Source organism: Rhinolophus sinicus, chromosome 3, assembly GCF_057876585.1.
Source record: "Rhinolophus sinicus isolate RSI-liver-muscle chromosome 3, RSI-T2T, whole genome shotgun sequence".
Taxonomy (NCBI): domain Eukaryota; kingdom Metazoa; phylum Chordata; class Mammalia; order Chiroptera; family Rhinolophidae; genus Rhinolophus; species Rhinolophus sinicus.
In genome coordinates this window covers 28,412,117-28,430,361 of record NC_142503.1, presented here as the reverse complement: position 1 = coordinate 28,430,361, position 18,245 = coordinate 28,412,117, and the positions used below count along the sequence as shown (strand labels likewise).

General features: G+C 40.2%; 1 protein-coding gene across 3 annotated transcripts in view; it reads right to left on the bottom strand.

Moving 5' to 3' along the window:
- The window catches only part of GHR (growth hormone receptor), a 233,381-nt gene that overhangs the window by 21,894 nt on the left and 193,242 nt on the right, over positions 1-18,245 (bottom strand). For all 3 annotated transcript variants that reach the window (XM_019748545.3, XM_019748546.3, XM_074328964.2), the window contains exon 4: positions 6,476-6,605. In XM_019748545.3, the coding sequence (XP_019604104.2) occupies positions 6,476-6,605 (130 nt within the window). The remainder of the gene's footprint in view (positions 1-6,475; positions 6,606-18,245) is intronic.

The window sequence follows — 18,245 nt, the reverse complement described above, 5'->3', positions numbered from 1 at the left end:
ATGTCATAGCTTAGTCAAAGTGAGTTGCTTGACAGTCAGATGCAATAAACTGGAACACAAATATTTATGAGCAAGTATTTTAGTGGTGCCACTTCCAAAGAGTACCATAGCATCTGCAGGCATCACCAGTGTCTGCAGACCGATAGGGGGCCATTTAGTACTGTAAAAGCATCTGTTCACTGACTGCATACGATGTGCCAGCTCCTAAACTAAATGATTCATTGGTAGCTACTTTATTACCCCATCGTACAGATAAAGGTTTTGAGGCTTAGGGAGGTTTAAAAATGTCCTTCATTAAAACACAGCAGGTAGTTGACTCCCAAACTATAGACATTCCCAGAGAACTGCGAGTCTTTAGACCTGGGTGTTTCCCAAACTCATGGTGGCAGGAACCAAGGCACGCTGGTGGTGTTCTCCAGGCTGAGTGACACTAAGGTTTGGGAGGCTCTGAGGTGGAAAATCGGCCACCACCCTACTCTGAACCATCCTGTACTTCGCCTGATGGCTGTCCTATGCTTGGGGGCGCTCTGCTGATGCCTTGAATGCCTTTCCATACTTCTGACTTTTTCCTCAATCGCATGAAGAACCATGAGAACATTTCTAACATGCTGGACACCCAGGTGATACTTATAGGAATCCATGAGGGATTCCCAGCCTTTTCTCCTCCATCCCGAAAGAGATTAAAGGCATGAACCCAGAAATTAAAAAATATTTCCAAACCCAGAAAGCATTTTTCTTTTCCATTTTGTAACTGCGAATGGACATTTAATTATAGTATATACACAAAAAAGGGAAAACAAACATGGGATAAATTGAATCAACATGTTTGCTTATGAGTGCCTTTTTTTGGTTTCTCTACAAAGAACAAGTTCCTCTTTTCCTATATCTTGGATCAGATAAAAACAAACAAATAAAGAAACAAATCATGGAGGATAGATGGGAGAACACTGAATAAATCAGAGAAGCTGCATCTTCACATTTACATTCCACCATAAAGTTATTCATCTCTATCCCACTCTACAGAAAGCATCATTTGCCCCAATCACTTAAAACAACAGCAGGATATGTGTTGAATGGAAAAGAGATGCCAGGAAATTCACTGTGGAAGGAAGTCAGAGTTTAGGGAAAGGAAATTCCCTGGGCTGCTGCCAGGGGGACCTGAACAAAAATCAAAGGATTGCTCAGACTCAAGTGCTCCCTCAGCAGGAACAGAGCAAACATGATAGAATGGGATGCAGCTCTCCACTGCCCCATCTGTCTGACTGACTGACTGAATTCAGCAAGCCATCTTTGGGAGTCTACTACGTAAGCACTATATAAGCATTATATCCAGCCCTCGCACTGTGTGGATATAATGTTTAAAAAGATTTGGTCCCTACCTTCAGGCTAGAAAAAGACTTAGAAATTAGAGTCTGAGTAGTGTTTTGGTCTTCTGCCTTCATTCCATTGATATTTAACAAGGACTGATTATATATAAAACACTGTGCTGGGCATTCTGGGGGATTCACGTGGGCCTAAAGAACTACTCCTGCCTCAGGGGCATGATTGAAAAACAGCATTACAAAGCAGTATGGGTAAGTGCTCACATATAGTGCTCTTCAGCCTCCCTAAAAGTTCAGAAGAGGGAATGATTGCTCGGGCTGTTCATGGAAGGCTTCAGGGTGGAGGTGGTGTTTCTAGCAATCTTGAGGATGGGTAGAAGTTTAATGGATGTGGCAATAGGGAAAGGAAGGGAGGGAATAGAGTGGTCAAAGGCATTGAGGTAAGGAAGTATGGGCATGAATGTGGTGCGGGGAGCAAGAGGCAATGGAATAATTGGGAAAAACTTTCTTAAATTAGAATTGTTACTTGGGGGGATAATTCATTATTCGCTTATTATTCACTCGGCTATCAGCTGAGAAGAGGGTTTACAAGTCAAGGAGATATAACGCCAAGTAATCTGTGGCAGAGGAAAAAGGCAGCAGGCGCAGGTGTCAGGGCTGGCAGGCCAGGTGGGAGGTGTTCACATCTCTCTGGGGGATGGGTGCTGGCAACAAAGATACTGACGGCTGTGGGGAAGGCAGGCACTGGAAGGAAGGGATGGAGAGCTGGGAGAAGACACGTTTCCTTCTTTACAGCTGTTTCTCAGGCTGATCTGTTTGGCACTAGGAAGAAACTTGTGCAATATCAGGAGGTTCTTGGGACAGCTGTTCATCAGCTGTTGGAAAGAACTTGGAATTAAAATGGCAGAAACACCAGGGTCTGAGACAGTGAACTGTTACTCAAATTCTTGTTGAGATTCTTAAGAGTTGCATACCCTTGGATGAGAGGAAGGTTCATTCCTGATGGGAAAAAAGAAGGTAGAGGGTAGAAGCAAGGATAAATTGTGTGTGTGTGTGCGTGTGTGTATGTGCATTTGTAATAGGAAAAGGTTTTTTAAAAAATTAGGGATAGGTGGGTCATTGAACTATAGTGTGGTTTATTTTACCTTGAGTTTCAAACTAAATAACAGTACATTAAAAAGTTTAACGAGATTGTACATAAAATGTTTTAACAAGATTGCCCAAGGAATGAGGAGGCTTTCATATAATAGAGAGAATATCAAATGTATTTAGCATAATCAATACTACTAAAGTTCGTATTAAAATGTCCTAAAGATGTAGGCCAGTGCTTAGCAGGTCTGGATTTGTTATAGGGAGGAGGTTAGCTCTGTGGGTTTAACACACTTTCTCAACTTGGGCACGTCAGCACTCTGTCCCCATGGAGACTGTACAAAAAACCCTGTTTAGATTATCCCAAATCCATTAGCTCCAAAGAACAAACAATTTAAAGCAGTTATCTTAAGTATGATGGATCAGGAAGAGTAAGTTAGTTCAAAACACAACTCCCAACCCCCTCCTTCATTAACCAAAGTTGCATTTTATTTTAAATAAATATTTAACATTTATTTTTAAACTATTAAATTTAGACCAAAAAACAAAACAAAAAAAACCCCACAAAAAACCCCACCAAATTGACTCACAAAACAGATACCATATTACCTGCCGTCATTGGGTTGAGTTTATATACAGCTGACCAAAGCTAATTTATGGAAGCTACTCTTTCCTTCTCTTATTCCCCCAAATTAAGTGCTCTAGGTTTCCAGTCTATCTTGGGAAATAGACGGAGTGAGAACTGTAGAAAGAGATGATTAATACAAATCAGAAGAAGGAGTGGAAGAAATATTTTCCATCAATAGGTAACCAATTGGAAAAAAAAAAATAAAACATCATTTATGTTTTAAAGGCAACTGTTTTCATTATAGACAGGTTATGTGTTTTAGCCTTAAAATGTAACCTTTTCCTTAGAAAAAAGAAAGTAGCAATGCACTTTTTGCCTTCTAATTTCCCCCCACAACCTGGCATGGAAAACAAACTTTCTTTTAAAAGGCCAGCATAATTTGTTGGTGGGGGGGGGGGGGTTGCTGGAGGATGGCAGAGGTGGGGAGATACAGCCTTAGGGACTGAGTCTTCACACACTCACTTGGAAACGAGGCATTTGCAGGCAAGGAGCTGAGAGCACAGAATCTCTGACAGGCTCCCAGAGCCACCTTTTGCAGTTCCTGTGTTGTGCATTCATGCTGAGTCCCCTCCAAGCTCAGAGGCGGAATCTGGCATGGTCTCCATCACAGCGTGGCAGAGGCTGTTCTGAATCGGCTGCCTCTCCTGCCAGCTCACCTGGGTTGTCCTGGTGACAGCCTGACATGTTTAGGTCCCTTGTGCTTTAGTTACCAAGGCTAGGCCCATGAATGGAAAGCCAGGTGATCGGTCCCTTCTCGGCTCCCCTTGCCTCCACGGCGCTGGTTCTGGATGAAACCATGTCACCGTTGTATCTGTGTTAGGGATGGGGAGTCATGATTCTGTAGTTCCAGGAGGTGCCTGGGAACTGAATTCTAAGAAACAGTGACAGGGGTCAGAAAATGCACCGGTGTCCTGTTTGTGAAAGTGGATGATGTGCGTCTGCCAGGTCTGTACACTACTCACTGCAGCCCAGTCTTGATACTCCAAACCCTCCCGTTCTACCCTTCTCAGATAAACCAGGTAGGGGGCTTATGCCGTTTTGGGTAAGATATTCACAATAATCATATTTTTATAGAAAACACAAAACACTGATTTTGCCAGTTTGGGTAGGTAGGCACTAATCACGAGGTTGTACTTAGGGGGTTTGAGGATGTGACAATTTTCCCCCCTGGGACCCCAAACTCCATTAGGGCCTGAACTAATGACACCCTTCTGAATATGTCCGAGATTCTCCCTCCACCTGATCACAATGTCAGTGGCATCTCCGTTGGTACAGAGCCAATCTTGGACCAGGGCTGCTGAAAGTCCTGGGCTATGCAGAGGAAGCTTGTCGGTAAAGGTACGTGGCCGTGATGCATGAGGATCAGGGACAAACATATTTGTGAAGGCTTCACACCTGTGGATTTATCCTTCTGCTCAGCCTCAAATTTGGCGAATCTTACAAGGATGGTGAAAACCTATTTTCATCAAGTGGGTCCCACTCTGCTATTTCTCTATTCAGTTTAGTTAATTGTGCCTGTACAAGTAACTCATATTGTGTTGATTGAGCTGGCCTCGCTAAGTTACTGAAGCAAAAGTATGAAAATTGAACCAACTAAATCCCTCTCTCTTCCTTTAACCATCAATTCAATAGATATTCAAAAATGCTACCAAATAGTTTAGCTTCCGGTCCAAAATACAAATTAATTTTGTCTACTGGCTCTTACCTTTCTGCAGTGTAAGCATTAATAGGAAAAAACAAAGTGCATTTAGTACCCAACCATCTCATCTTTGTGTGCCTTTTGGGGTGCATCCAAGAGACCTCTCTCACACCTGGCAGGTAGGTAATGCCAGTCCTGGTTGCTAACTCAAGTATATCTTATTTGAAAACTAAGCAGCCAGCTCTGCATTAAAAATGTTCTTATAGGATATCAATAATCACAAATAGTAAAGAATCAAAATCAAGTTTGTAGCCCAGGAATTGGAATTCTATACCACTATTATTTTATCATTACACTACCAATAATAAAAATAGCAGCTACCATTTATTGAGTGCTTACTATATGCCAAGCACTGCACTAAATGTTTTTCATGTATTAGTTACTAAAATCCTCATTAGAAGCCATGAGGTCTATTAGCTCTATTTTGCAAATGAGGTCGCTGAGTTGTGGACAGGCTGACTAACTGGCCCGGCATACTCGGTGAGCGAGGGCCAGAGCCAGGCTGACACGCAGGCTTGTCGGCCCTGAGCTCATGTCCTTAACTGCTGGCTGCACCTTACTCCCCTGTCCCCTCGGGTTTGGGAGGTGGACAGCATCTCTGTAGACTCATGAATGCCACCAGCCTAGGGGAAAGGGTCCCCACTAACCCTGCATCTCGCTTAGGCCTTCTTTGGAGGTTGGGTGGAAAAGAGGAGATGATAGAGTGCCTTTGAGCCTAAAATTTAAAAGAGCACAAAGGTACAACATAAAAGTCCACAGAAATGAAACAATGCCAGGTGAGGGGTAAGAGATAAACGGGTGGTGATTCTATCGAGAGATCTTTGTTTTACTCTTACCCTGTTATTTTAAAGGACTGCTGGTAAAAATGGAGTAGAAAAATATTACAGTCTCTTATTGAATGTAACTAATTTAACAGGAGCATAGTCTCTTTTCTACACCGAATTCAAACTGAATCTTTTAAAACACACATCTTTAAAAAAACCCTTATGACTTCCCACCACCGAGAGAGTAAAATAGAAAGCTGTGCCATATCCTAGAAGGCTTACCAGAGTCTGGCCTGGCTTACTCTCTGACCCCTTTTTATCTCACCCTCCCCAGCTTCTGCCTTGCACCATCCATGCTGGCCGTCTGCTTTCTGCAAACCTGCCAAGTCGGTCTCAGGGCCTTTGCACTTGCAATTTCCTCTGCCTGGAAAGCCTTTCCCCTATGGCCTCTCTTAGTTCATTATGTCTCTGCCATAATGTACCACATTAGAGACACTCCTATAACCTCCTCATTTACAATATCCCCCAAGCTCCCTGTATAGTACACACATTCATGTACACTCACCCACACTTTCACATGCTCACCCTCAGACATTCTCATGCACACACATATACTCACATACAGTGCTGACACTCTATCCACTTTCTAGCTTTACTTTTCTTAATAAACCATATTATCAGCTAACATTTTATTTGGAAATTTTATATTGTCTACCATTCCCCACTGAAAATGAATCTCCATGAGACCAGGGACTTTATCTTTTTGTACTCACAGCTGTATCTCCAATGCCTAAAATAGTACCCAACACATAGTAAGGGCTTCACTCATATTTTTTTTTTGCATAAATGAACGAATGAATACATTTAGGTCATTAAACTAAATCATTTCCATTCCTACCACTGTATGTGGTAAGAGATAATCTATGGAGATAAATCTATCGAGATAAAAGTCAAAAAGGCATAAATCCTGCACCTTCTATTATAGAACAGCTGTATGAATCCTGGGCTCTTTAAACTGTGATGAACCCCATCTGTCCAGTGGCATGAAAAAGTCTCTAGTTCAGGTGAACGGCACTTGGTGAATTTAGGCTTCCCAGAAGAGTCTGCAGAATAAAAAGAAAAGGCAAGGCATGAAATTAATATTGGCATTAATGAAATTTATATTTAAAGTGGTAGAGAAGAATCAGTTCTTCCAGAAACACGGTTTACCTAAATCAGTTTCAGAGCTTGTTATGTGTCAGCTATTTCTCTGCCAGCCCTTGATTCCAGGGAGAAACCATTTTGTTTTTATTTCAAACATTATTTCGTAGGGCCTGTGAGAAACCAGGGCTAGAGATGAGGATGTGGGTACAGGTAGTTTATTTGGAGGGTGACCCTAGGAACTAGACATGAGGGAAAGGGACTGAGGGAAGGGGAAGAAGAGCTACTAAAGTGTGTGCTATTCAGCTGGTTACCACCGTGGCCAGCTGGGGCCCATCCCCACAGAAGCTCCTCTGAGGACCTGTGGTGTCCTAGACAACGAAGAGAGGCTGGGTGTTTATTGACCAACGCCCATCGCCCCCGGGTTGAGGGTTGCCCTGAAGGTATTATTGCCCATGAACATCTAGGCTGTACCTGAACATGGGCTGAGGGTCCCCACCTGACTTCTGAGAAACCTAGGTGGGCACCTGAAGTGTGCCCAGCAATGGTGGCTGCCACCTGTCCATCATGGATGGATGTGCTGACATCACGTGGGCCAAAGGGATGTGCCGTGGGCACCACAGCATCCACCGCAGGGCCTTTTCTCTTTTACAGATTTTTGATAAAAAGTCACTTACGTTTGCATTCTTTTAAAAGATTCAGCCAGTAAACGTATTAAATAGATGTCAACTGGAAACAACTTATGCATACATCTCTGTCAATTCTAATTGGGGAGTGGAGAACGCCTCCTATATGTTAGGATTTTAGCCAAAACTCCTCTGCATTTATGAAATCTCAGCTGTGGATGTGCACCACACAAGAATGAGGCAAAACCGATTTGTGTGTATCAATTTCATTGTTCTTCTGACTTCCATGGCCATTTTGGAGATGGTCAAGTTTTTCTTTTCTTTTCTTTTTTTTTTTTGCTCCTTTTATCTGATTAGTCTTCAATTCAGTTGTAAACTTAATATATTTGTTCTCTGACCCAAAACTCTAATTCAATAGGGAGGCTCTCAATCTTAAATTATCTTTATAAATACTTTAAAACTTAATTTAAAAATAAATAGCATACAAACCTATAAAAATTCCTGATTCCAAGTTCTGGGTACACATCTGATGTTCTGAATTGAAACATGCCTCTTTTTTCCTTTGTCAACAAACTTACAAGGGCTGGCATATCATAAACCTTCTAAACAAGTCCATCATTCAGTTATCCACTCAAAAAACACTTATTAAAACATTTATTGTGTGCCAGGCCCTGTTCCAAGAACAAAGCAGGAAACAAAACTGATATGTGTGGTCCTCGTGGAGTTTCCCATACAGTGGGGTTGAGGGAGGCGGGGTCCCATGCAGAAAAATAAGGCTGGGCAATGGGATCCATCTTCCTTCACTAATACCCATATTAATACAGCAAAGAAGCTCAGGCCGGGGAAATATGTCCCTGTTTTATAACTGACTGCCCTCAACAGTCTGGCCACAAACAAATAAATCTTTGGGAAATCCTGAATTGAAGCTAGGCCCTTTGCCCTGGGAGCATATGTTAGGGGTGGCAGAATTTTCTTCTTAATAAAATTCCATGGTCATACTGTTGTAAGAAATATTCCTTTTCCTGTATGAACTAAGAGATTTACAAGAGTTTCGGGGCATCGATGGGGTCTGCCTTGGTACCAGGGGCAGACAGTCAACTCTCTGAACGAGGTCAGCATTTAAGAACCCCTCTCTGAAGGGCAGGAGACTGCATGATCTGTTACAAATGAATACAGTGAAAAAGGTATGTGCTTCATTAGGCAGCATCTATTATAGATTAGAGTACCTAGAAAAGTTCCTTTCTCTATTAGCTAAAGCACTGAAAACACTATTTTTTGGCCCTTCCAGAAAATCAGTGATTAATAAAACATATTTAAACCACAACCATTTTAATGCTTGCAAGTTTGAAGAGAGAGAGTATTTCACATTCTAACTGTTCTTTCATACAGAAGATAAGAAGAGAAAATACAGGGGCAGCTGGATGGCTCAGTTGGTTACAGTATGAGCTCTCAACAACAAGGTTGTGGGTTCAATTCCCACATGGGATGGTGGGCTGTGCCCCCTGCAACTAAAGACTGAAAATGGCAACTGGACTTAGAGCTGAGCTGAGCCCTCTACAACTAGACTGAAGGACAACGACTTGGAGCTGATGGGCCCTGGAGAAACACACTGCTCCCCAATAAAATAAAATAAAATAAAAAAGAAGAGGAAATACACCGGATTACAAATTGAGAGATTTGTGTTCTCGTCCGGGCTTTGATCCTATTTAGCTTTGATCTTCCAAAAGCCTTTTGGTTAGTGGAGAAGGAAGAAAAGAGGGAACTGAAGTGAGAGGGGACGGTTGGAAGAAAAGAAGTCTTTGAAGCGAAAGGACAACCTTTTTTCAGAGCTCTGGGTTGTGGAGTGGAAGGCACTTGGCAGACATCTGCCCTTGCACGTGGGACCTCCCCTGAACCACGTCTTGCGGATCATCTGCTGTCAATAGTCCTGGACACTTATTATCACCCCTGAACAGAGGCTGGGGACTTAATACCTTGTGTGTGGGGAGGGGCTTGAACGGAAAACCTTGCCCTCTGACCAAAGTGTAGCTAAACATAACTAGCTGAGAATTTCCTCTTGAGTTGGGCAGCAGTAGACAAACAATAAGGAAAGTAAGAAAACAAAACAATAGTTCTTAATATGATTAAGCATTAAAACTTGTAAAAACACGAAGTAAAACAATTTTAATAGATAGATAAATGAACTTCAAACATGATTTTAATCCTACAGGAGGAAATAAATTATAGGACCACTATGTGGTGATATGTGCACGAAAAATGAAAGAGGAAATATTGTAATGACAGAAAAGCAGGATGCACATCGGACCAAACGACTTTTGGCTCCTTTTTGGTGAACCTGGGTTCTGCTAAGAAACCTGCGTATGCAGTCACTCAAGGGTCAGTTTTAGAAGAGAATGGTCACAGCAGGCTCAGTCACCCTGCTGTGGATAAAGAATGGTTGCCACTGAACATAAGCCAAAATGAGGAAATACTTGCTGTCAGTTGAAATAGCTTTCATATGTTCTGAAGATTGCACAAGCACACTGGTGCAGGCCAAGTATGGTGAAACTGTAATGTTCCTTCCACAAATAATAAACAAGAGATGGTGATCCTAGCAGAGTCAGTCCACTTCCTGGACTTCGCCTGCATGGGCTTTGGGTAAACTCTTTGGGTGACTGATGAGCCTAAATGTATCAGTGATTTAAGAACATCTTTGGATAAAGCCTCTATCTTTGGGTAAAGCAATAGTATAGAACAGAATATTCATGATCTTGAAAGGCTTGATGAGAGAAGAAGATGTAATTCTTCCATGATGGAAAGAAAGAACTCATTGCATTCACCACAGTTGCTTTGCCAAGTCCCCTGCTCAGGCAAAAACATGAAAGAAGGGGAATAACAATATCGTAATAGCAACCAGGACTTTTTGGAGTTCCCACGTGCCCGTCACTGTACTGCACATTACATGGATTAACTCCTTTAATTCTCACAACTATGGAATGAGGCGCATACTGTTATTCTCACCATTCTAGAGATGAAGAAACTGAGGCACAGAGAAGTAAAATAACTAGCTCAAGGTCACCTGGTTAGTAAGTGGCAAGCCCCTGATTCCAACCAGGGAGTCCTGCTTCGGAGTCTGTCATCTAGATCACTATACTCGTAGCTTTCAAAGTTTTTGAAAGTGACTCTCAAGAAGAAATATTTTTTTATATCATGACCCAGTATACACATATTTATTATTTATGCGATATATGCGTGTATATATATATAATATGCCTATATATAAATAAAATATCTCAAAACATATAAACTCAATGCCTGCTATGAACTCTGATCTACTCTATTTCAGTTTATAAATGATGCTACTTACAACCTGGTAAACTGATTTACTAATGGGTCACCACTTTCAGTTTGAAAAACATAGCACACTAAGCTATTCTGCCTCTATGAAAGTTGAAAATTAATATGAATGTTGGTCTGCAATTCCCTCAAAGCAAGGCAAGAACATTTCATTTATTTGGCACAGATTATGAGATGATCAACAGAACTATGTTTTCCAAGCAACTGAAACTTACTCTTGAAATTATTTTTCCCAAAATATATTAGGATTTTTTTGAATGATTAACAGAGTCTGTCAAATGTCATTATGACCTTTTCAATGGCTTTGCATGGGATCAGGGATCATCATATTGAATTAATGGTATAACTACAGGCTGGCCTCTTCTTGCCCCTACACTAAGTAGCTTCACTGTTTCGCTGGTGATATTAATGCTCTCACTTCAGCTTTGTTTAATTCACAAGTATTAAATAATTAAACAATTAATTCCCTGGAATGACACAATTTATAATAATAACAATTCTTCATCTTGAGAGTTGCTTTGACAATTGACAGAAGTTACTGGGAATAACTTTTGATAATACTGGCTGGTGACTGAGATTCTGGAGCCAGACTCCTGGGTTCCAATCCCACCTCCATCATTTGGGTAACATACTTAACCTCTTCAGTTTCCTCAACTGTAAAATGGGGATAATAATAGTATCTCAAAAGGTTATTGTGAAGATTAAATGAGCTAATAATATATGTAAAGCTGTTAGAACAGTGCCTAGTACAGAGAAAGCATTATGTAAGTGTTTGCTGTTATTATTTCCATCCTCACAGTTAGCTGTGATTGTCAATTAGTCATTTTTTAAACTATTGTCACTTAGGAAGTAAAAATAACGAACACTGCTCAACCTGAAATCCATTCTCATTTTTCATGCAATTATAAGTCCACTGATATGCCACATATAACCTATTTTGTGAAAGGGTGAAATAAAATTTTCAATTATAATACTAAAAAAAGAAAGTCCAGTGGTGCTAGTCAAAACATCTGTAGTGTATGTGATGATATTGTGAGAGTTATTTCCCTCACTGTTCACAGGCGATTTTCTATGGCTGTTTCTAGATGGCCATAGCTATCATAATCTGAGATCTAGATAACTGGAGGATGTTGCCGTATTATTACATATTCGTCTCGAAACTTAAAAAATTCCCAGCAAAGGCCTTCTCTGTGGTTCGTGAGAAACAATGAAAAGAGAATGCTGCAAGCCTATGAAGAAACGCATTTGGGGAAAAGAACTACCAGTGACTCATGAAGACATTGTAGGGCTGGCCCTAAAATGTTCTCTGGAACATTTAGAACGTTATTTGATGTTTTTCCCTAGTGACTTGGGCACTCTGGAATCACAGCGGAAGTTTAATAGGTTTCTTGGCAATGACCTTTTCAGAAATAGCATGTTAAGTGGGAAGAGTGCTGAACTGGAATTTTAAAGTTCTGGATCTCTCACTAATAGCCCATCCAACTCTTCCACCCAGAGTGAAAAAAGCTAACAGAAAAATCTAAATCCCCATCTCCTCCACCTCCTTGCCTGTCTAAGCATTTTTTTTTTTTTTCCACTCAACAAAGAAAAACACCTGGCATTTATTTTTTAAGTCCTTTGGATTTTTTTTTAGAGACTTTCACATCAGACATTCCATGTTTCAATTAACAAGAAGCATTTACGCAGCACCTATTATGTGTAAGGCACATTTTTGGGTGCAGTGGGAATTATAAAAATAACATGGATTCCACCTCTGAAGACCTATATATATTCTAGTACAGGAAATAACACATGTGCATATGAGAAGTAGCTAACAATAAAAAGCAGCTAACATAAATATAATTGCTTTAGGAAATCAGGGAAAGTAGTGATTACTAAGAGCTGAGGGTGGAGGCACAGAGGGAGGTTTTGAAGAGTAAGGAGGCGGTGATTAACTCAACTTTGTTTGCTGAGATGCAAAGATGCTGCTGCTGATCATTGCCCAAATGCCACCAGGGACACATCCATACACAAAGTTAGGTTTATTCACCCTCATAATGTGCTGAGTCAGAATCTGAATTCTAACAAGATCTCAGGTTATCTGTATGTACATTAAAGATTGAGAAGCACTGATGTACGACACCTTACTGCCAGCTAGGGGCTCTTTCTAACTGAACCAGTGGTTCTCAACTCCGGTTGCACATTAGAATCACCTAGGGACCTTTAACAAACTACTTTCCAGAGATATAATTTAATTGGATTGGATGATGTCTTACAAAATGTTATATATCCATTATAGCGGAAAAGAAAAATTAACACTTTTCAACATACTGAGTTAAAAAAAAAAAAAAAGAAGATTTGGGTGATGCCCGGGAATTGGTACGTTTTTAAGTGCCCAGGTGAGTGACGTGCAACCAAGGTTGAGGATCACTGAATTAGAAGGATGGGCTTTTATGTTAGATTAGTACAATGAATGTCTTAAGCAAATGGTCCATTGAAAGGCCCCTCAAAGGCTGGGTCCTGTGAAAAATAAACCAAATAAGGAGTAGCAAGGTGAAGTAGCACGTACTGAATCTCTGGGGGGGAACTGGACCCACACCCCTATCATGAGGCTATCGAGTGCGTCTGCGTGGGCTCTCAGGGCAGGCAGCGTGGTGGGCAGCACGAGGACCTCTGGTGCGTGATCTCCCTGGGATCTTCCAGGAAAGTCCAGCCTTAAATTTCCCTTGTGTGGAGCAGAAGTATATGCTCACAGCTGCGTTTCAGGGATTCTAAAGTGGCAGTTTCAAGTTTATATGATGGTGAGAGTGCAGCTGCCTAATTGTGCGAGTCATGGAAGTTAGTGTTAGGTTTTTTGCTGTAGATCCTGGGAGCAGGGCCAACTCCAGGCCCCCTGTGTCAGTCCACACAGTAGAATAGCCATGGTTGCCTTTGTGGGAAACTAACAACTTCTCAACAGAACACATACCAATCCTTGGCATCGTACTCCTGCTGCAGCTTTCTTAAGCCCTCATAGTTCTTCATTTAATCGTTCTTTCTGGAGCTCTTTGTTGGAGAGATTTGTGTTTTTCAGAAATGTTTAGCATCACCTGGGGATCTTGTTAAAATGTAAATTCAGTAGGTGGGGCTTGAGATTTTGTACTTTTGACAAGTTCCCAGATGCTGCTTCCAGTAGTCTGTGCCATCCAGTAAGTTAGCCACTGGCTTCATGTGTCTACTGAGCACTTGAAATGAAGCTGGTGTGACCAAGGAATTGAATTTCTAATTTCATTCAATTTCAGCTAGTTTAAATTCAAATTTAAAAATGAAAATGGTGCAAAAGACTTTTTCCTTAAGTATAACCTTATTGTTTTAGTAGGACTACATTTCACATTAACTACTGAACACTTAGTGTCCCAATTAAGATGTGCTATAAATGTAAAATACACACTGGGTTTATTAGGTTGACTACATGCTGAAATGTCAATATTTTGGATATATTGGACAAAAAAATATATTATTAACATTAATTTTACCCACAGCTAATATCATACTTAATGGGGAAAAGCTAAAACCATTCCCCTTAAGATCAGGAACAAGGCAAGGTTGCCCTCTTTCTCCACTTCTATTCAACATAGTGCTGGAAGTTCTAGCCACAGCAATAAGACAAGAAAAAGAAATAAAAGGCATCCAAATTGGTAAGGAGGAAGTAAAACTGTCATTATATGCAGATGACATGATACTATATATAGAGAACCCTAAAAACTCCACCAAAAAACTATTAGAACTGATAAATGAATTTAGTAAAGCAGCAGGATGCAAAATTAATACTCAGAAATCAGTTGCATTTGTATATACCAATAATAAAACATCAGAAGGAGAAATTAAGAACACAATCCCATTTACAATTGTTTCAAAGACTATAAAACACCAAGGAATAAATTTAACCAACGAACTAAAAGATCTATACTCAGAAAATTATAAGACATTGAAGAGAGAAATTAAAGAAGATACAAATAGATGGAAACACATACCATGCTCATGGATAGGAAGAATTAATATTGTTAAAATGTCCATACTGCCTAAGGCAATATACAGATTCAACGCAATTCCTATCAAACTACCAAGGACAGTTTTCACAGAAATAGAACATAATCCTAAAATTTATATGGAACCTTAAAAGACCCCGGATAGCCTCAGCAATCTTGAGAAGTAAGAACGATACCTGACATCAAATTATACTACAAGGCAACAGTAATCAAAACAGCATGGTACTGGCATAAAAACAGACACATAGATCAATGGAACAGACTAGAGAGCCCAGAAATAAACTCATTCCTATATGGTCATTTAATCTACAACAATGGAAGCAAGAATTTATGGTGGGGTAAAGACAGTCTATTAAAAAAATGGTGCTGGGAAACCTGGACAGACACATGCAAAAAAATGAAGCTGGACCACCTCCTTACACCATATACAAGAATAAATTCAAAATGGATGAAAGACTTCAATGTAAGATCTGAAACCAAGAAGAAAATATAGGAAGAAAGTTTACAGACATTACCAGAAGTAAGATTTTTACTGATATATCCCCTCGGGCTAGGGAAGTAAGAGAAAAAATAAACATGTGGGATTACATCAAACTAAAAAGTCTTTTCACAGCAATGGAAACCATCAATAAAACAGAAGCGGTTCTACTGAATGGGAGAAGGTATTTGCCAATGACATATCTGATAAGGGGTTAATATCCCAAATTTATAAAAAACTCACTTAACTCAACTCCAAAAAAACAAACAACCCGATTAAAAAATGGGCAGAGGACACGAAGCGACATTTTTCTAAAGAGGACATACAGATGGCAAATAGACATATGAAAAAATGCTCAACCTCACTGATCATTAGAGAAATGCAAATAAAACATAATGAGATACCACCTCACCCCAGTCAAAATGGTTATCGTCAATAAATCAACAAACAACAAGTGCTGGTGAGGATGTGGAGAAAAGGAAACCCTTGTGCACTGTTGGTGGGATTGCAGATTGGTGCAGCCACTATGGAAAACAGTATGGAGGTATCTCAAAAAACTGAAAATGGAACTACCTTATGATCCAGGAATTCCACTCCTAGGTATCTATCCGGAGAAATCCAAAACTCTAATTCAAAAAAATTTATGCACCCCGATGTTTATTGCAGCACTATACACAATAGCCAAGACATGGAAACAGCTGAAATACCCATCAGTAGATGACTGGATTAAGAAACTGTGGTACATTTATACAATGGAGTATTACGCAGCCATAAAGAAGAAAGAAATCTTACCGTTTGCAACAATATAGATGGACCTAGAGAACATTATGCTAAGTGAAATAAGTCAGACAGAGAAAGACAAATACCATATGATCTCAGTTATATGTGGAATCTAAAGAAAAGAATAAATGAAACGAACTAATCAGAAACAGTCTCAGAGACATAGAGGAAAACTGAGGGTTGCTAGAGGGGTAGGGGTGGGGATAAGGGAGAAGGTGAGGGGATTAGAAAGCACAGTTGGTAACCACAAGATTGCCACAGGGATATGAAAGTCAATTTGGGGAATGTAATTAATAATGTTGTAAAGATTTTGTAGGGTATCTGATGGACACTTGTCCCATTAGGGAGACCACTCAGGGATGATGTAGATGCCTGATCACTGCACAGTACATCTGAAGCTGAGGCTGAACAACAATGAATGTCAAATATAATTATATATATATTTACAAGAAGTGGAGTACAGCATTAGGAATAGAGACAGTGGAAATGTAATGGCTGTATCTGATGTCAGAGGGGTAGTAGATTGGGGGAGGGGAGTTATCACTGTGTGAGAGATATAAATGATAAATGTCTAACTATTACATTGTTTTGTACACCTGAAGCTAATCAAAAAATAGGAAAGAAAAGAAAATGTATTGCATCAGGCTAAAACATGGAGGATCTAAGAAAGTTGCTAAACTGGCAAGCTGTGTAGAGCTAACCCCCAGTTCAATGAATCCATCCCACTGGTCCAGCTCAGTTTCTTCATCTAGATCATGGTCACTCAAGTGCCTCAGCAGGAGAGCCAATCTAATCTTCTGAGCAGAGGCCCTAATAGTCTAAAATTTTCTCTCCTCCCTTATTTCCTGTGAAATATACCCCTTCCAATTTTAGACCCTTGGTAGGTAGCGGCAATATGGAATAGTAGAAAGAGCACAGGCTTGGAAGCTGGGTGGATTTAGGATAGAATCCCAGACGTGTGATCCGCCAGAAATGTTATATAAAATTTCTAAGCCCCCGTTTCCCCATGCGCAAAATGAGAGCAAAATACCTATACAACTGCTTAAAATTAAATCAGATATTTAAAGTACCTGACACATGGTTGGTTTTCAAGAAAGAACCACCACTAGTATTACACAGAAGAAACTCACCAATTCTGTGGATTAGTAGAACGTGACTCCATCCATTGAGCTCCAAGGAAACTTTTGAAATATAACAGGGCCTTATACATTGCAATGCCTTAAGCTACAAGTATGCCTCACAATGAGAATATGTGGCACTGGAAAAGTTCTATGAGAAAAATATTTAGGACTAGGCAGTCAAATCATAATCCACCAGAATGGAAGCCACCTTCTTATCAACGCACCCAGTTGATAAACAAATGTAAAACAAATTTAGGTCAGAAGTAATAGACTCCCTAGGTTCTACGGCAAGGTTTCTCAACCTCAGTACTATTGCTATTTTGGACCAGATAATTCTTTGTTGGAGGGGGTGGGGGTGGTAGTGCAGTTCTTGTAGGACATTTAGCATCATTCCTAGCCTCCACCCACTAGATGCCAGTAGCATTCCCGTCTCTCTCAGTTGTGACAACCAAAATGTTCCTAGGCACTGCCAAATGAATTCTGGGGACAGAATCACCACTAGGAAGAACCTCTGCTCTAAGGGCATGTATCACTAACTTTCATATCTCAATTACAGATGCTCTGATTATGCTTCTAGTGCATAATTACACTTAAGTTGAATGTTTACTGCATATAAGCGAAAGCACTTTACTTAAGCAATGTATTAAAGTTCCTTTTAACTACCGTTGACTGAGCTCCTACTCAGTGCTAAGTTCTGCCTTGTGCTTTCTCATTTCATCTTCACAATACTTCTGTAAGGAGTGTCATATGACAGTATACACTTTCTGTATCTTCACTTTACAGATAAGGGAACCCAACTCTGGAAAAGCTAGGTAATTTTTAGCCAAAACACTAACTAATAAGTAGCAAAGCTGAGACTTAAATCCTGACTTTTGTCACATCAAAGCTTTTTTTTCTCCATACATTGCACTGCATCTCAGTTTTATTTGTGTTTTCTCTTTATGGTAAAGTTGCTTTCTTGGCATTAGGCTCAGAGAACTATTGGTTTCTATGAGCTGTTAGGTAGCTTGCAGACACTAGAGCTTAGAGATTAACTGTCCTGTACCTGATTTGAGAAGGCCTTGTACTTCACCTTTTACCCTCATTTATATAAAATAGGAAAAGCATTCTTATTATCAGAACCATTCCCTAAACAATAGTGCCAGATCCCCTCATGGAAATGAGAAACTAACGACAGTCCCTGTCTCTGAAATTTTCAACCTGGTTGGGGAAATAAGATTTACACGTATGAAATAATCTGAAAATGAAACATTTT